Raw genomic sequence first — 20,369 nt, 5'->3', positions numbered from 1 at the left:
GGATGTATCCGCCGGGCTTCACACCTCAACCGATCTTTTTGAAATCTCTGCTGGGTTTTTTTATTGGAAACAAACAGAACAGTGAACTTGAACACTTTCTCATTAGCATGATTGGTGGAAAAGTGTTAAAGGGGCACAGTCTATGACCGATCAACTCCTTCGGCTTGTTGGGACTATCACGTTTCTGTTCAAAGTTATATATTTTATTTTTATTTATTTATTTTTTATTTATATTTCAATTTATATACCGCCCATCCTCATGGGCTCTGGGCAGTGAACAAGTTTGTGCACTGAGCACCTTAATAGATTTTTCTATTTTCGAAATAACCATTAATTGTGCAATAATTTCTATTTCCCAAGTGTTTTGTTTGTATTTCTGGGTTTCTTGGATTTGCCTCTGTCTTGGTATTAGGAGTGGAGCAGGTGGCAATGCCCACTCCCCCTTAACCGACCTGGTATTAGGAGCGGGGCAGATGGCAATGCCTGCCCCCTCCCTTCAGCCATCTGTGATCAGGAGAAGGGCTGGTGGCAAAGCCCGCTTCCCCTGCCTTCACCTACCTGTTATTAGGAGCAGAGCACGGGGCAATGCCCACCCCCTTCAGCCAGCTGGGATCAGGAGCAGAGCAGGTGGCAATGACCGCCCCCCCATCTTACCCAGCTGATATTAGAAGCGGAGCAGGTAGCAATGCCCAGCCCTGGCAATTCCCAACCTCTGCCTTAACCCAGCTGGTATCAGAAGAGCAGATGGAAATGCCCACCTCCCCTTCACACAGCTGGGATCAGGAGGAGAGGAGATGGAGATGCCCACCTCTGCCTTAACCTAGCTGGGATAGGAGCGGAGGAGGTGAAAATATCTACACCCACCTGAACTCAGCTGGTATTAGGAGTGGAGCAGGTGGCAATGCCCACCCCCGCCATAACCCAACTGGTATTAGGAGCGGAACAAGTGGAAATGCCCGCACCCTTCAACCAGATGTGATCAGGAGCAGAGCAGACGGCAATGCCCGCCCCTTCTCCTTGCTGGGATCACGAGCAGAGCATGTGGCTGTGCCCACCCCACGGTTTCACCTGGCTGGGATCAGGCACAGAGCAGGAGGCAATTCCCTTCTTCCCTTCTCCCAGTCAGGATGAGGAACTGAGCAATGCCCACCCCCTTCAATCTACCAGAATAAGTAGCAACACCAACGGGGTAGTGTATGCCATTGAATGCAGCTGCCCACGCATTTATGTTGGAAGCACAAGCATTGAGATTAAAGTGCGCATACAAGAGCATATTTCTAGAATTAAAGGAAGCGTTTTGATGCACCCCTCACACAACATTTTGTAGATTATCACAACACTGACAGACAATTCAGATTCTCGGTTCTACAGGTCATTAAAAAAGACAGATCTAGAGATCATAATAAGGAACCTGTGGGAAGGGAGGCATACTGGACCTTTGAGTTAGATTGTTTGGGACCTTTTGGTCTGAATACTCTCATTGACTATTCCGGGTTTGTACAATAACATCATTCTAAGCTACAGCTGTTATTAACTCAGGATTTATACTGTTGTAGTAATTGGAGCCGTAGAAATAGGAACATGTAGCTTTAAGGTCTTATTTCATGGCTCATTTTAAATACTCATTATTTGCTTTCATCCCGCATTTGTGGGGACCACCATTCAACTTCCACCATTATAGGAAATTACACCAGGACAAACCAGCCAAGCTCTTTGAAAAAGAGGCTCTAATTGTGGAGATAAACAACAAAGAAAGCCACCAGCCGTTGAAGGAAAAAACAGGCAACGCACAGCCCCACAAAAGATCGAAGTAGCTACCTGATGGTCCCTCCTCTTCATCGGAGATCAGGAAAAAACCTTCTTCCTCCTCCTCCAGCCAGGAAATCAGATCAGGTTTGGCAATTTGAGGTCCTTTTTAGCAGGAAAAAACCCACAAAATTAAAATCCAGCCATTCTAAGTCAGGTTGACTGTCCCTCCAGAAATACACAACAGGCAAGTTATAAGAGTGGGGTGGACAGTATACAGCCACGAATCATCCCTCTGACACTGGCATTTCTGTGCCTCCTTCCTGCCCAGCTGAGATGGAAATGCCATTTGAGAACAATCATAGGGTTGGAAGGGATCTCCAGGGTCATCTAGTCTAACCCCGGGCATAATGCAGGAAATTCACAAATACCTCCCGCCCCCCCACACACCCCAAGTGACCCTCACTCCATGCACAGAAGATGGTCCCTAGCCAAATTGGCCTGGGGGAAATTGCCACTTGACCCCAAGGTGGCGAAGGTGTACTACTCCTATGTCAAGCCTAGTTCGTGGCAGAGAAACCAGAACTCATTCCACAGCCAGACTAGAGTCCAGAAGCATCTTAAAGACCAACAAAGCTCCCCTCTTCAGCTGTATCTCAGCTCAGCCAAGAAAAGGGCCAGATTGGGAAGAAGCTCCTGCTTAGACATGCCCACCTTCTCCAGACCAAACATCTCTTGGCTCCTCTTTTGAGGCCTCTCCGGTGATTCAAACACAAGGCTGCCAGGGAGGGGTTCCTTCTGTACAAGAAAATCCACAATCCCTCCCAGATCAGAAGAAGGATCATAGAGAGTGGCAGAGACCAACCACTGGCCCCAGGGAAACAACCGGACCGCACCCCTCCTCATTAAGGCATTCCTTTCAGTCAATCGTCACAGCAAGGAGAGGACAGCCCAGGAGAAAAGCACCCTCACCCAGAGAGGCCACGTTCTCAAAATTCTCAAGCATGACTTCCATATACAGGGATCTCTGCTGGGGGCTCATCAAGGTCCACTCCCCCTGGGTGAAATGCACAGCCACCTCTTCAAAGGACACCCAACCCTGCAAGGAGAAGAAAGCATTCTTTTTTGTATTGCTGGAAAGGTGATCCTTGAGAAAGAAAATACAAAAAGCTGGTGTTGCGTACAGGGTAGAATAACGGACTAGGACCAGGGACAACTAACTGTTAATCTCCGCTGTGCTGTGGAAGCTTGTGCTTATTACAGTCCCGACCTAAGCTTTTCTTGTGGTGAAGATGAAGTGGGAGAAAGGAGGAGCCCAATCCTGCGCTTTGGAAAAGCAGCCAAAAAGAAGAGGGAAGAAGAGCCCTATGGGGATATTCTGCTCCCCAAGCCCTCCTTGGGGACATCTTGGGGCCAGAAGTGCTGTCCTCAAACACCAGTGGCTAAAAGCAAGAGGTGTCCATGTAGAGGAACAAATCTTTTTGGGTGGAAATTTGTGGTACAATATCCGTTTCTTTTCTGAATATGTAATCCTCCACCGGGGGGGGGGGGGGGTGACCATTTTCTCACCTTCCTAGTGGGCAGCCTCAGGGGAATCAAGGAGGAGCCCAATCCTGCGCTTTGCAACAGTCAGAGGCATCCCTGCCCTTTGCTGCATGTCTCCCCAGTTATCCCCCACCCCTTCCAGTACCTCAGCTGGCTCCATGGCTGGCCTTTTCCCTTCACCACATGGAGGAGAGAGCAGAGAAGCCATCAAGAGTGTCTTTTCACTGCTGCCTGGGAGGTGAGAAACAAAGAGGGTGAGAAACCATTTTTTCTACAGATACATTTCCTGGGCCAGTCTCGAATGGACCTCTCTCGGGATTGACTTCCAGACACAATTCAAGAGACCAATTTTGATCTAGGAAGGCTCCTGAGTGTTTGGCCTAACATCTCTTGCCCTCCACCACAACCAGCCGTTCTATATGGAGAGAGGTCCTGCCTTCCTTATTCATTCATCCCCTGCCCTCCTTGAAAGGCTTCCTCCAAAAGCCCACTTCAGAGGGATGAGTCTTTGACACTGGCTGAAGAGAAACCACTCCCCCCTCGACTTTGAGGGAAGCCTCACACAACTGGATGATGGGATGGACTGCCCGACTCGAGGTGGCAAATGGAAGATGCCAGCTAACAAATGAAATCTCCCCGCACAGAGAAAAACAGCCCTGCTGGGGAAAAGAATTATGTCTCTGCTTGCCTTAAAGACGTTCAGGGGCAATAAGATTTTAGCAGAGGAAAGCATCCACAAATCCAGTCCTCCACCCACAGTCTTAGGTGAAACAGCTTTGAATCCACACATGGAAAAGCAGGGGAAGCCTCCTTAAATTAATGCTGTCCACTCCGTAAGTTCAGGTCTCTGCCACTTAATTCTCTTTGATAGGTGAACCAGGTCTAAGATTCAGAATTATGCATGTGTCAGACAGGGGCTGTTTCTCTTGTCTGCTGACCCCAAACAGATCCTCCGACCTGTGGTTATTAATCTATAGAAGCTTGAGGAGAGAAGTCCCTTCCACACATTCCAGGGGATGAGAAAAGCAGCCAAGAATTTACAGGAGGCTGATCAGGATATCAGAAGCTGCTGTGTGGCTGCAGGGAACTCGAGTTGGGTCAAGGAAACCCAGGCCCAACTCTTCACAAGCCTGCGTATCTGGCTTGGTCCTTAAGGCTCTTCCTCTCTCTCCTGCCTCATATAAAATGGCTCTATAGCCCTTGAAGCCACTTGATGCCCGTCCAACCTCCAAAGGTGCCAGTTTCCGATTCTGAACCAGGGATGACCTGGCTGTGCACAAAGGGGCCAAGAGACTATCTGTGAGGCAGGAAGGGGAACTCCAGCGAAGGGCAGGGTGGAAATGGGGGGGGGAGGGTTGTCAACCCTGCTTTCCCCCGCCTTTCCATACTCTTGGGTCTTGCACAGCAGCTCCCTTTAAACCCTCTGAGTTCAGCAGATCCTTCCCAGCCATTCAAGAGGCAGCAAGGGAAACTGAGGAGCTCTGGGGAGGGGGGTTAAGGAAAAAAAGAGGGGATGGCTTTCCCACATGCCCCCTCAGGAGCCTCTCTAAGGACTGCACATTTTCTCATTTTAACCCTTCAAAAAGTTCTGCCACCTTTTAATTTTTAACAGTCTAACTGGACTGCAGGGCTTCAACATCCTTCTTGTTTTTTTTTTACATGACTCCCGCCTGAAGGGCGGGGGCCCTTTATACAATGGAAAAAAGGCTAATATATTAAAAGGTACTTTAACAAGAGGGTAAATAAAAGAACAGTCACGGAGTCTGGGCAGATGAACCAGAGACAAACACAGAGAGCAAAAAGTTCAAAGGAAAGAACCCGAATGGAAAGCAACGCAATTCACTTACTCCCTGTCTCTTTTAATCCCTTGATCCCCTTCAGGACGGAATCAAGCCTCCCTGCCCCATGCCCCACTCTGAGCCAGGCATCCTCTCCCTCCAAGCTCAGCCTCCCTCCTTCCCCCTCAGCCTTGGGGAATGAAGACCCGCCCTCTTTGGGCAGGGCCTTTTATAGCTTCTCTCTAAGCCCCGCCTTTTCCACAGCCATTGGCTCCTGCTTTCCCCTCCATTTTCCCTGTTCCAATCCTGAGGCTTGCAGGTTGCCTTGGAAACGCAGGCCTGCAGGGAATTGGCAGCCCGGAGGCCTGCTCCTGAGGGAAAGGCTGCCTTGAGGCCTACTGCAGGCCGCTCCCTTCCTCAGCCTCAGGCCTGGGCTCCTGGCAACCCCCTTGCCCAGAAATGGCCAGTTAGGGGTCAAATGATGGCTGTTTGGCCACATCTTCTCTTCTAGTATCATTAGAAGCAGGAAGGGCAAATTTGAGGCCAAATGATGGCTCTCTGGCCACATCTTCTCTTTTAGGACTGTGACAATGATGAAGAGTTAAGTAAGATGAGATGGAATCCCCAAAGGGCCAGGAAATAGAGACAGGGAAAAGGGCTGAAACAAACAGATGCAGAGTACCAAACCCAAGGAGCAAAAGTAGCTAACTGCAAGGAGATGCACTTAAAGTTGCCAGCCTCCAGGTGCTAAAAGAAGATACAGCTGCTCAGGTCCGGGAGTGAATAATTGTTACAGTGTTTAAGGGTCTACCACACAGGTTTGTTGTTGATATCTGCTGACAATTGTATATTATGATGAATTTGTATAAATTGGATGTCATGTAAAATTGCTTATGGTATAGTACGTAAGATGTTTGTTTTGGCCACGCCCCTGAGGAAGATTCTATACGAAATCTGAGCTTTTCAGCCGGCCCCAGATTGGGTGTGCAGCCGTGGATTCCCTTACCATGTGTGGACATAGCTGTGCATGAATGCTACTTTATTTAAAGAAGATACAGGACACATTTTGTTTGGACCTTTGTATTTTTCAAGTTCAAGGAAGAATCATTGTATAAATTGTATTTGGTCATCTCACTGATTTAAGGAAGAATCATTGTATAAATTGTATTTGGTCATCTCACTGATTGATTTATATAAGAAATACATATGGCCCTTTGGGCACTTATAATAGAGTTGTTTATTAATTTGTAATTGTTGTTCCTTCCCGTGAGGGTTCTCTTTAGATTTATTGTTATAGTACGGGAAGTGCCATTGTTTTGTTGTTAGCCTCCAGGTGGTGGCTGGAGTTCTCCTGGAATTACAACTAGAGTTCCCAGGTGCCCGCTGATGTCGGGTGTAACCTCTATTGTATGGTTTCTATGGGGCTTAGGATGCAAATTTTCACACAAATGTATGTTTAAAAAATTCAATTACTACTATACAACTGTTTATTTCTTTTAACAAACTTAGATCAGTGCAATCATACAGAAACTTTGAACCAACAATGTCCTTGAAAATCCACCAAATGATGAGTCCTTCCACTTTGAAGCAACTGGAACCCAGCCTTCTGTCCTCTTCTTGGGGAATTACAGCCCTGCAAGGATAATATGATTTCACAATCACAATTTAAAAAAAAATTAATTCCCCCCTCCCTTTTCACTCATTTTCATAGACACAGACTTCACCCTCCTGGGCTAAACCACTAGCTCATGGGGTTCCATGGGTAAACTGATCAATGGGAGGTGACAAGCGCCTCAGGAGTACACACACACGTGCTCCCAAGCGATGTGACAATGTCACTCCTGGAAGTGATGTTGTTGTGCCGCCGCCACCCCCCCCCCAGGAATGCTCTTACACTTCATTTGAGCCCCAAAGGGGCCACATTGGCCCTGCGTGGAGCACAGGAGTGCCCCCATTGACAGCACAATGATGTCTAGGAGTGACCTTATTGTACAGGCACCAGAGCATGCGTGAGCAAAATGCCAGATCCCCGCACCCCCACTGGGAGGGTATAAGGACATGGCAACCCTAATTCCAGCTCAGAGCTAAGCCACAAGTGACGCTTGACACTAGTTGGACACTTGTCAGCTTCCCTCAAATTTTGATGGGAAATGTAGGCAGAGTTGAAAAGTCCATTGGACAGCAGTCGGAGAGCCAAGCTGCAAGACCAGGATGCCTACATTTCCCATCAAAACTTGGGGAGCTGACAAGTGTCCAACTAGTGTCAAGCATCACTTGTGGCTTAGCTGTAAGCTACAGGCCACAGAGATCAGCTTTTCTGGAAAAAAAATACCTACTTTAGAGGGAGGACTCTATGGCATTTTGCTCTAATGCGGTCCCTCCCCAAAACACACCCTATCTGGGCTTCACCCCCAAAATCTCAACTTGAGCCTGGACACCGTATGCACAATGGAACAAAAAAACTCCTCACTTTAAATATGTGCCTATGAGGCCTGAAGTGGCTGAGACTGAGAGGGGAAAAGACCCTGGGATTTTAGTGGGAAATAGGTTGCCACCCAACGAGGCCAGGGAGTGGAGATCTCCTGGCATTGCAACTGATCTGCAGATGATACTGTACAGCTATGGTGTGGCCTCATTGGGAATCCTCTTTTTCATTCTCAAGCTGATGCTTGCACACAAATCTCAAGGACAAGGGCCTCTTACATATGAGGACACCTCAGTGACGGGAAGATTCTGGGTCTAAGTCTTCAGGACTCTTTTGTTCCTCTCTGGGTGAATAACGACATGCTATAACTTCCCTTTGTAGCTTCCATCATCCTTTGATTCGGCTAGCACAGAATATGCCCAGTAGTTCCTCACTTGTTGCTCCACCCCCAGGCTGAGCCACACTTCGGATTCTATAGGGCCTCTTGCTTCCCAACTTGGACTGCCACTGGTTCATTCCAAGACACCTCAAAGGGCCACTGGGGCTGTTTCCCATGGCTTAAAAGATACACCCCCTAATTAAAGTGGGATTCCCTGCTCTCCCTTTCGCCCCCCCCAATAACCTGGCTGGTGGGGGGGAAGGTGGGGGAATAAGCCTCCCTGGAGGGTGCCCATGCCAAGCAGCTAGCTGATATGAACTCCAAATGGGCCTGTTTGGGACCTAAATCGGCCCACTGCAAAGAGCGGTGCGCTCCCGACCTCTGTGTGATGAAGTGACATCATTGTGCCACTTTGGGAGTGCATGCACACTTCTGGCCATTCTCATCCCAGTTATTCTGGGAGACGTTGAAGAAGTTAAATGTCAGGTCCCCCACCTCCTTCTGGGAGAGTATAGGGACCTAGCAACCCGATGTTTTGGAATGATACTCGAAGGACAGTAAAGTAGGTTCCAGGCGAACCATAAGAGTTGAGCAGAGGTGATTTTCCATTACCTTCCTCTGCATTGCAACCCTAAACTTCCTTAGTGGTCTCTCCCATCCAAGTACCAAACTTTCTGAGCTCTGACAAGATCAGTCTAGTATAGGCTATTAGGTCTGCTACCAAGCCGTACTTCTCTCCAAAATGTGGTCCTTTGTCTCATTCCATCCAAAGCCCATGACTCATGAACACTGTAGTTTGCCCCCCCTTCCTGGTATGGAGAAGAAATGAGACTGGGCTGGGAAAATATGATTACTTCAAGGCCTTCTAATTGATTTATATATATATTCATATGCCACCTTTCCACCTAAATAGGAATTCAAAGGCAGCACAGTAAAACATTAAACATTTTAAAACAACATTTTGAAAAGTACAAAACTCTTCAATAAATGCACAAACACAACTCAAAGAACTGGTGGGAGGGCTGGAAACAGTTGTTGAGGGAATGCCAAATCAAAAAAAAAGTTTTCAATTGGTACTAAACTGAGTGCAATTCTCTAAGGATGTGACTGTGAAGCCTGTATTTATCTCAAAGTATTATTATGAGTTGTTTCCTGTCTCCCAAACGCCCAGGAAGAAAAGATTTCAGATTTTACAGGCACAGGCAAAATCCAAGCCTCAAAGCTTATATAAAAATAATCCTCTGTTATGCAAAGTTGGGCAGAGTGAGCTGATGACTTGAAGGTCCTGTCATTTAGTTTGTTGGCACTTTTCCTTCTAGATTTATTATTTATACATTCAGAGACCATTCACAACAGCAAGCTCCTGTTTGGACTGACGGTGCACAATCCAGTGAAACAGAGCAGAGGGATTGTGTATGAAGGAAAGGCTTGTCTCTGAAGATGCCAGAGTTCCTCTTGTCACTGCTACTCCTGGACCAGCTTCTGCATCAATCGGGGGGCAAGGTGAATCTGGCCCAGTGCAAAGCGAACGGACGACTCCCTGCGCAACACCAATACTATCAGCCAGGAGAAATCCTCATTGGTGGGATCGTCTCTCAGCTTTTCTTCCCAACGTTCGCTCCAATTTTGTTTGAGAAAGACCCCCAGAGAATGGTTGTCAATGATTATATGTAAGAATATAAATTGCTATTGTTTCAGCACCAAAAAGCCAATATTAGGAAGTGCGGGCGCCTGACTCACCGGGCGCCGAGTTTGCTGCCGCGATGTTGGAATCAGGGGAGAATGGCGGCCGCCATGCCGGCTTGCTCGGCGTCGATGCAAGCCGGCAGCCAAGTGTTTCAAATCCTGGCCGCCCAATCAGCGGCAGCCAGGAGGAGGACTGGATCCTGCAGAGGCAGTTCCCCCTCTAGTCCAGCTGCTGCGAATAAAAGCAGGAGCTGCCCCTTGCCTCCGCACTCGGCTCCTGGCTTCATCTGGGATTAAATTTGGGAGATGTGTAAAATCTGGGCAATTGCTTTTTAAAAAATCAAACTGATCTTACATGCGGATGCTGAATGCTTTCCAAATAGCTGGTCAGATCTGATAAATTTTATACCTCCTTCCTCCTTGCTGATCATTTTAATGAAACCACCATCACGGTGGATAAAGTTTGTGCTTCAATATGCAAGATAAGGAAACAGTCGATATACTATTTTAATAATTATATTGAGGCTATGAGTTCCTCACAGCATGTATATACTCCTTTTACGCATTCTTGACTTGCTTGATATGTACTGATTAATGATCATAACAATAAACTGACTAATTGGCTGACAGCCCTGCTGTCTATTCCAAAGTAGCTCTGTCCTTTTAATCCTTGCTTCTAGCTATAATCAGAGCACTTCCTTTTCAAAGAGAAGTCCACGCAGTGAACATGCTTTGATACCTTTAAAAAGTTTGCAAACACTACCCTGTTCTATTAGGTTTTTAGTAAAGAATAGTGGAGTCTCTACCCCAGTCCCTCTGAATGCTAGTGCAATTTGGAGAGGGCAGGATTTTGTTGAACGCCACCCTTGAGATCCATTTCAGGTAGACAAGAAATCTATAAATGAATTCAACAAACAAATAATTTTAAGATCCATATGTAATAATTGCTTTGAGCATCTTCTCATTTGAAACTGGTACCACAGTGATTTCCAGGGCAGTTCCCTTGTGCTCCATGGTGCCAGTTAATACTTTTCGTGGTGCCACTTCCCCCTTCCCCAAAGCATCTCTTCCATTAAACAAAAGGCCATTACTGGATTTTCACTGTCTCACAGGAGCTGTTGGTGAGTACCTCTTCTGTAACAGTATCAGTCACTATAGTTCATCCTGACATGTATGTGGTTTGATTCCCAAGTCAGGGGCTTATTTTATTTTTTAATAGGAGCACCAATGTCCGTGAGCTAAGGAGAGATCCATATGCACACCTTACTAATATATCAGAATAACTTGCTGGATTAGAATCCACAGACATAAAGTGGAGATGTGTATATACTTGAAGCTGTGTATATTTTGAAGCTGAGAGTCCAGTGGCACCTGACGTGGGCTTTCGAGGACCACAGTTCTCTTTGTCAGATGCATCTGGCGGGGACGGCTGTGGTTATCGTAGGCTTGTGCTGCAGTGGAATTGGATGGTCTTGGAGGTGCTGCTGGACTCTTTTTGGTTTTGCTACTACAGACTAACAAGGCAAACTCCTTTGAACCTTTACACAAGCAAACTGATCCCCACATCAAAAGGAGCCGTTTGCATCTCCATATCAAAGGAGTTGTTTACATCTCCCCTCTCCTCCCCCCCTCCCCTCTCCTCCTCTATATTTGACCAGTTTCTTTCTGCCCTCCATGCATCTGACGAAGAGAACTGTGATTCTCGAAAGCTTATGCTACAATAAAATTGGTTAGTCTTAAAGGTGCTACTGGACTCTTTTTGATTTTGCCACTATAGACTAACACGGCTAACTCCTCTGGATCTTTTCAAAATCTATAGCGCAGTATAACAAGAGGGTTTTTTTTAATTTAAAAACTGAGAGGGGAGTAATACACGATGCAATACATCTCTTCTGAGTAGTGCTGGTCTGGAAAGTGCCCATCAAGTCTTAGCCAACGTATAGCAACCCCTACAGGGTTGCTTAGCTTCTGACAACTAACAAGATTGGCCTTGCCTGGGCTATCCAAGTTGAGGCCCTCTCCTGAAAGTCCCCTTGAAAAACGTTGAAAAATATGGGAGAATATCTATATGCCTTTTCTATTAAAAATACAGTCAGACTTTCTCTGATACTCTCTGATTCTGTAGAAAGTGCACAGGGACTCATTAAGGAAGGATCTAAAACATCATACGTTGTCTGTTTTCTGGTTTAGCATGGTGTTGAAGAACTATCAGCATGTCTTGGCTTTGGTGTTTGCGGTGAAGGAGCTCAATGCAAGCCCCCAGATTCTGCCCAACCACACTTTGGGGTTCCATATCTACGAAAGCTATTTTAGCGCAAGGAAGAGTTTCCAGAACACCCTGAACCTTCTCTTTACTCGGAAGCAGACTAACCTCAACTATGAATGTGACATGGAGAAGAATCCGATAGTCGCCATTGGTGGCCACGACTCTGAAACGTCTCTTCACATGGCCACCATTTTAGGCCTCTACAAGATTCCTCAGGTAAAGTCAACGTGTAGGGAAAGTAAATTTCACATAAGTTATTTTTTTAAATAAATTTTGATTATACTGCAGGCTGCCAGTACGAAGGAAAGATTATTTTAAAAATCACACCCCCAGGATTAGATGTTAATACCCAGGCTGAAGTGCTTGTCATAAGGCAAGGGAATGTCAGAAAATCTAATTCCCAACCACTCAGCCTCATCACCACAAAGGCAAGTGAAGGATTCCCCATTGCTCCACCATGTTGTTTAGTAGAAGAGGGGATAATTGCCAGACATGGCAAGCAGCTCAAGAATCCAACTCAAATTAATACTGTGCCAAAGAAAGCAAATCTCCCCGTGACACTTGCCCCAGTGGCCTCAGAGCCAAGCTACAAGTGACACCTGACACAGGTTGGACACTTGTCAGCTTCCCTCAAGTTTTGATGGGAAATGTAGACATCCTGGTCTTACAGCTTGGCTTTCCATCTAATTGAAGTTTACAGACCCCCCTCCACACACACACACACCCAGCAGAGGAGAAGAGGGGTGGCCGGTGAGAGCCCAAGACCTGCACTCCCCTCCTGACCACATGTTCTCCTTCCCACACACTATCGCTCTATAAATTGCAATTAAATGGAGAGCCAAGCTGCAAGACCAGGATGCCTACATTTCCCATCAAGACTTGAGGGAAGCTGACAAGTGTCCAACCTCTGTCAGGCGTCCCGTGTAGCTTGGCTCTCAGAGTGTTTCCCGCACTCCCCATCGCCTGTGCTCCTCCCAAGCTCAGTGCCTGATTGCTTATCCAGTGGGTAGGCTGCAGCATTGTTCAGAACGGGGCATCCTGGGTTGCCTGACTGGACTCTGCACCAAGCAGCTCCGCTTTCGCCTTACTAGCTCTCCGAGACTGGACCTCCAACCCTGCTGTCTCCTTTCAGAGCACCACTGGCCGCAGCTGTTTCAGCTTTGTGCCTCAACCTCCTCGCTCCTTCCCATCTCTCTCTCTCTCCACCTCCACCTCGCCACTCTCCAACACCCACCTGGTCTTGGACTGCTCATCCTCCTTTTGAAACTCCTGCCCCGCTGCCTCCTCCCCACCCCTCCAGCATGGCGTCTCCTGCTGGAATACCACACTCCCTCTTCAACTTCATTTCCTGATCATTTCTTCCTGTTCTTCTCATAGTGCATCTGTTTCAGGTTTTTGATAGTTTTGAGGAAGAGCCTGTGTGGCACAATGGATAGATCTCTGTACAAGCGTACACCCAGATGAAAGAATCCGTTAAGGCAGAATATTCACTCTGTGATTTTGGACAAGTACCATATCTCAACCAAACCCACCTCACATGGTTGTTTTATCTTTAATATAAGGTGGGAGGGAGGGCTGTCTACCTGTTGAATTGCAGGTAGACAGCTCTGCAATTCAACAATGTTTGACTATCCAGAAACACTAATGACATTCATTCATTCATTCATTCATTCATTCATTCATTCAATTACCTTTTTAATCCTACCTGAAACCCAGATAAATGGGACCTAAAGGGGCTAACAATGAATTAAACAATAAAAAATAATAATAATTCTAACAGGTAAAACAATTAACTAACTTTCTTGCTCTTCTGTAGGTTGCGTATTGCTTACTTCCTCCAGAAGTGACTGGTAAAATTCAGCAACCTTCCTTGTACCGGATGGTCCCCAATGAAGAACATCAGTACACTGGAATTGTCCAACTTTTGCAGCATTTCCAGTGGAAATGGGTCGGAATCATTGCAATGAATGATGATAAAGGAGAAATGTTTGTGCAGAACTTGGCTCACAAGCTCTCCGAGAACGGCGTCTGTCCTGCCTTCACTGAAAGGGTGCCTGATCAGAGTTCATTTTTAGATAGTGTTGATATTGAAGAACAGTGTTATAAGATCGGTTTTCTCTTGTCCAGGACAAATGTCAGTGTGTTTGTTGTAAATGCAGAGACTCAGACAATGACCGGTTTGCAGTGGATACTCACAGTAATGACTCAACAATATGACCGTATACCTACACGCAAAGTGTGGGTAATGACAGCCCACTGGGATTTCTCATCAGAATCATTCCATATAGGGATGGATATAGAAGCCTTCCATGGCTCCTTGTCCTTTGCAGGGCCTTCCAGTGAGGTGAAGGGATTCCAAAATTTCCTTCAGATCTTGAATCCCCTGTCCAAAGAAGATGGTTTCATCCGAGTCTTCTGGGAGCAGGCGTTCAGCTGTTTATTTCTCAGCATGGAAGAGAGTGAGCAAGACTGCACTGGGGAAGAGGATCTAGGGAGCCTTCCTGCACTATTTTTTGAAATGAGTATGACAAGCTACAGCTATGCCATCTACAGTGCTGTGCATGTCGTGGCACATGCTTTCCATGCTATGTTTTCATCCAGAAGCAAATCTAGGAAAGCAGTGGGTGGAGACAATCTGGAGCCACAGAAGGCCCAACATTTCCAGGTAATCACTGACACAGATCTAGGAAACAAAGAAACAATGCCTTATCTGTTGTTGATCTATGCTTACTTTATCTCTCCTTAAATAGAAAATTATCACTAAGGGTTCAAAAGGGGGGTCAGTCAGCAGCAAATGACAGAAATAATAGTTTATATCCAACCAGCTAAGGGGAGAAAAGATACCTAAAAGGTTATGCTAGGGATCATGTGATCTGCAAGTTGAAAGGTTATGCTAGGGATCAGGGGTCATTTCATAGAAAAAACCTGCAGGAACTCATTAGCACACGTCACACCCCCTGACATCACAGGAAGTGTATCAGAAGGCAACACCCACCCCTCAGGCCCCTTTCCTCAAAAATCTCCAGGTATTTCCTGAAAATAAAGCAGAATGAACTCACAGCAGCTTACCCTCCTCTGGACAGCCAGCCCCAGTAGTCCTGCTTGCACCCACTCACTTTCTCTCTATCTCTCTCTCACTCAGAATGAACTCAAAGCTGCAATTTAGTGTTTAAGCTAAATTCTTATCTGTTCTTCCCAGCCTCACTATTATGAAAATCCAAATATATAAGCTTAGATGGCCTGGATAAAACAGATGAAAGAGCTACTCTTTCTAGAATATAATTTAGTGTTTAATCCAAATACCTATTTGGTGTTCCCAGCCTCACTATTATGAAAATTTAAATATACAAGTTTTGACGGCTTGGATAAAATAGATGAAAGAATGAGGGAAAACTGGTATAAAAATGTTTCTTTTTTATATTGATATATAATAAAGATCACGTATCTTGCTGCTCATATCTTCTACCTTTCTATTTCTATCTTCTACTCCTGGAATGATTAATGGATTAACAATTTTGGCTAAAATGCAGGGGATTGGAAATGGGACTTAGCATAATATATACAAAAGAAAGAATTATTAGAAAGGAAATAAGAAATAGAGTAAGTGGATAAAAAAGCATAGAAATTAAATAATGATTGGAGAGATTAAAAGGGAAGCTTGAAGGTATAAAGGGCGTTAACTGGTTATGTAGTGGCTTTCTGTATTTATGGACTGATGGATATATGCCTTGTGCGCGAATCTGCTATTGAAATCTTTGTTCTTGTTTGTTGTAATCCCTTTCCCCATTATAAACATCTAATAAAAAATGAATAAATTACAAAAAAATGATAACAATTAACTGAGGGAGGGGGTATGTGGGTTTTCCCTTGCTGGAGGCAGTCCAGAAGAGGCTACACAGCCACCTCTCAGGCATGGGATAGATAACAGTACAGGGGAGTGGGCTAGCTGATACGTGTGTCTTCTTCCAGCTCTGGAACTCTGACCTAGAACATCATTGATAGCTGTCGGCATCTTCCCTTTGCAGAGGAAGATCTATACAAGCCATCTTCCAGGAAAGCTAATCCTCCAGCAGCTAATGTGGCTAACTTAAGAGTATGCATTTTATTTTAAAACAAAGAGAATAGACATGAAATAGAGGGAGTGTATCCTAAAGTAGTGAGAAGAATCAAAAGTAAGATACTGTCGTCTCTTTCCTTAAAAATCTTTCTTTTTTTCAAATTCTAGCTTCATCCTTTTCTGAGGAGAATTTCCTTCAACAACAGTGCTGGTGACACAATGTCTTTTGATGAGAAGGGTGAATTAACAGGCGGATTTGATATTATCAACTGGGTTACTTTCCCAAACAAATCTTTCTTAAGAATAAAAGTAGGAAAAGTGGATCCTTACGCCATCCGTGGCAGAACATTCTCCATTAATCAGACAAGCATTACGTGGCACAGGAGCTTTTATGAGGTAGATCCCAAATGTGAATTTTTGAATCCATAGATAAAGGGGGCCGTACTGACAGTTTTGTGGACTTTTGTTACTTCTGGATAACTCTCCTAGGTGAATTCGGTTCAGAAGCATGATGTTAATGGTTATGCCTATTCCCGCATTATTAACTATGCCTTCTAAGCAAATTTACACCCTTCTGAGCCCACTGACTTCTATTAATTTGGACGTGTTTAACTCTGCTTTAGGAGGGCACAGTAAGCCTTCTTCCCAAGGCTGCTGAATTGCACTGCCAATATTCCGTGATCACACAATAGGATCTTGCAGCAATGACTAAGGATGTAAGGCAATTGTGATGTAGTGGACAAATAAATTTGCGCTTCAGCAGATCGGTGGACAAATACGTCACCAGGAATTGTATGACAAGGGTACGTGGGCACCCTGAGAGGCAATGTAGGGCTGATAAAACCAAAACTTGAAGCTATAATTGGCTGCCTTGCTCATATCTTGCAAACTGGAGGCCGTGGCTTCTTTTATCGAGTCAAGCCATCTCATTTTAAGTCTTCCTCTTTTCCTATTGCCTTCCACTTTTCCTAGCGCTATTGGCTTTTCCAGTGAGTCTTGTCATCTCATGATGTGACTAAAGTACAACTGTCCCAGTTCATTATTTTAGTTTCTAAGGAGAATTCAGCCTTGAGTTGATCTAAATCAGAATATTCTTCGTGCTGGTAACCAAACAATTTGCACATCTGAAATGCAATTAACAGCTACATAACATGAAAAATAAAAGTTATTTCTTGAAACAGTCCTTCAAATCACTCATTTCAAGATGGTGAATAAATGAGAGAGAGAAAAGGAAACACGTTCTTTATTTTCTTCTTTTGCATGGAGAGGTTGTGCCAAGGGCATTGTGTAACGACAACTGCCATCCTGGTTACCATAGGAAACAGAAAGAAGGGAAACCGTTTTGTTGCTACGATTGTGTTCCGTGTCCAGCAGGAAAGATTTCAGGCCAGAAGGGTAAGAGATCATGGTGTAAAGCCTATTAGGAACAACATACAATAGAATTGAAGAAATGTCTGATCCAGAGAGTAGAGATGAAAAAGAATTGCTCACGTTCACCCCATTTGACTGAAAATCTGGTCATTCAAGGTAGGTTTTGCCAACCTCTTAGTGGGCCTGGAACTCTTTTGGAACTACAACACTTCTTTAGATGACAGAGGTCAGGTCCCCTGAAGAAAATGGCTGTTTGGAGAGTGAACTATATGGCATCATACTCTGCTGAAGTTCCTCCCTTTCTCAAACTCTGCCTTCCCAAGGATCCACTCCCAAAATCTCTAGGAATTTTCCAACCCAGAGTTGGCAATCTGGCTCAAGTGAATCACTTTAAGATGAGGCATGGACTTCTGTAATCTGAGAAAGGGAATTTTGCTGTTGTTAATCCGCCATGTTTTTAGAATTCTTTGAGTGCTCAGGATGTATGTAGATAACAGAACTTTTATTCCTAGCCTAACTTCAGCTGATTTTTTTTGTATCCCTGGCTAATGTTTTCTGAAAGATTTATTGGGTTTTAGTTAAGGCACGTTAACTAAACAAACTGCATGCTGAAAGCATCTCATCCAAGTAAGTGAACCAATAACTGTTTATTTATCTAAAGAAATACATTAACTTAAGATTGGTGGAGAGAGAGAACAAATAACTGATCTAACTAGCTAGGATGGCTTTAGATTGAAAGTAGGCCATCTTTCTTAGGAGGAGACAACATGCTGCCTCTCCTGCTGCATGCAGGGAAGAAGAGAGAAGAGGAAGAGGAGGGAAGGGAAGGGAAGGAAGTTCCCCTGGCAGGAAGGAGACTGATAGCAGCCTATCTGTCTAACTAACTTTATGCTTGTTGCCTTCCTTTGGGTCTGCTTTCATTCCTGAAGATCTGAGCAAGAGACACCGTCAGTACCTTCTCCCAACAGATCACACATTAGGAAAGAAGTGCTCTGAGACACAGGAATCAGCAGTTTTCAAAAGTTTAATTTCAAGGAAAGCATTTTGCAGTTGCTGGGAACTCTCTGTTCTCTTGATTTGTTCTCCTCCACAAACATTGCAAATGAATTTGATGGAGCAGGAGACATAACAATCAGGTGCAGAAGCACCAAGCCTTAAAAATTGCAGATAGACGCATCTCAATATACACCTGGCTATAATAATCATACACGACTGATTGTTTTGCAATGGCGTACCAAAAAGATGTGCAGAAACATCCCAAGAGGATCCTTGTTAGAATTCACCACATTTTTAAGGAGACCCCAAAATACCCAGGGATCTGTACATATATCCTAAGACAGGGATTCTTTTGAGAATTTGCCCCATTGAATATGGCAAGTTTCATTTGAGAACAGTATGTTTGAAATTTAATTTTTTTAAAGATAAACATACAAAAATGTATTTTCTGATCTGTGTCATGCCTAATCCATGGAGTGGTCTCAGCGACAGGATAAACTACCAGTATTCCCATCCTTTTCTCCATTCATATCAAACCCATAAATGAAACTGTGATTTGCATACAAACTTTACATGTCCTTTATACGCGTGAAAAAGAAGGAATGGCAGTTTGAGGGTACTTAGCTATTAAGATCTTCATGGTCAAGGGGTTGGGAGCTGATAATTAAGGTCCCTCTGCCCTTTACAGCTGTCCTTTTGATTCCTTCCTGAAGAACATCTTATTAAACCTAGGCTAATCCATTCTTCTTGCCATTTTGCCTTCCCTCTGGGTGTGTGGGGGAGGAAGGGCTGTCATCAGCCAAGCCTCCTTCTTATCTCCAGTGAAGTATATCTGTCAGGAAGCATGACGTGCTTGTGAGACTGAAATACTGTCTTTTTAAAAAGATGTAGATGATTGTTACAAATGCCCAGAAGATCAGTATCCAAACAAGGAGCAAAATGGATGCCTGCCCAAGGATATCAACTTCCTGTCTTATGCTGAACCTCTGGGCGTGAGTTTGGCTGTCTCTGCTCTGACTCTTTCTCTGGCCACAGTGGCAGTGCTTGGGATCTTCATCAGGCACCAGAACACTCCCGTCGTCAAAGCCAACAACAGGGAACTCTCCTATGCTCTGCTCATCTCCCTCCTGCTCTGCTTCCTCTGCTCCTTGCTCTTCATTGGCCGGCCCGAGAGAGTGACCTGCCTTCTACAACAAACTGCTTTCGGGATCATCTTCTCGGTGGCCGTTTCTTCTGTCCTGGCCAAAACCATCACAGTGATCCTGGCGTTTGTGGCCACGAGGCCAGGTTCCAGGATGAGGAAGTGGGTGGGGAAGAGACTGGCAAGCTGGGTGGTTCTTTGCTGTGCATTCATTCAAGCAAGCCTTTGCGCTGTGTGGCTGTTCACCAGTCCTCCAGGCCCAGATGCTGACACGCACTCCGTGCTGGGAGAAGTCATATTGAAATGCAACGAAGGAGCAGGCAGTCTGTTCTATTATATTCTTGGGTACTTGGGGCTTCTTGCCCTTGTCAGCTTCGTCATCGCTTTCTTTGCCAGGAAGCTGCCCGACTCCTTTAATGAAGCCAAGTTTATCACTTTCAGCATGTTGGTCTTTTGCAGCGTGTGGATTTCTTTTGTCCCAACTTATCGCAGCACCAAAGGGAAATACGTGGTGGCCGTGGAGATCTTCTCCATCTTGGCCTCTGGGGCTGGATTACTGGCCTGCATCTTTGCCCCCAAAATGTATTTAATTATTCTGAGGCCTGAACTGAACAACAAGGAACAGCTAATCAAGAGTAAGAAGGGAAGAAATCTTTGAAATTTCTCCCGCTGCATTTCTCTTATTCAATAAAGGATGACTCTCATTTGATTTTTTTTCCTGCTCGCATGTCCTGGAAAATCTTTTCTCTTGCCTGTTGCTAGAATGAACTTCCATTCTAATATGTAACCTTTTTTATTAAGTTTGAGGGATGTAGACGAATGTTGTGGTTTTGCTGGATTTCAATTGAACTGATGTGGTTTCCATGATTATTTTAAGTCAAAGGCTGAGCCATGGCTGCAAGAATATGTTCAGGGCAGACCTGAATTCCAGATGAACGAAAAGCTGTCATTGTTGACGTCTGTTGTTCATAGTTTGAGG

At 45.1% G+C, this 20,369-nt stretch overlaps 1 protein-coding gene across 1 annotated transcript; it reads left to right on the top strand.

Annotated features, from left to right (window-relative positions):
- The first annotated feature begins 9,313 nt into the window (after positions 1–9,313).
- Positions 9,314–20,048, top strand: LOC129327927 (vomeronasal type-2 receptor 26-like). The gene is made up of 5 exons (XM_054976674.1): positions 9,314–9,543; positions 11,750–12,041; positions 13,642–14,490; positions 17,145–17,277; positions 19,135–20,048. Exons 1-5 carry the CDS (start codon positions 9,314–9,316, stop codon positions 20,046–20,048), a joined length of 2,418 nt encoding a protein of 805 aa, XP_054832649.1.
- Positions 20,049–20,369: the final 321 nt, after the last annotated feature.

The sequence above is a fragment of the Eublepharis macularius genome, chromosome 4, assembly GCF_028583425.1.
Source record: "Eublepharis macularius isolate TG4126 chromosome 4, MPM_Emac_v1.0, whole genome shotgun sequence".
Lineage (NCBI taxonomy): Eukaryota > Metazoa > Chordata > Lepidosauria > Squamata > Eublepharidae > Eublepharis > Eublepharis macularius.
Note: the sequence above shows the minus strand (reverse complement) of the source record. Positions and strands in the feature narration are given on the sequence as shown.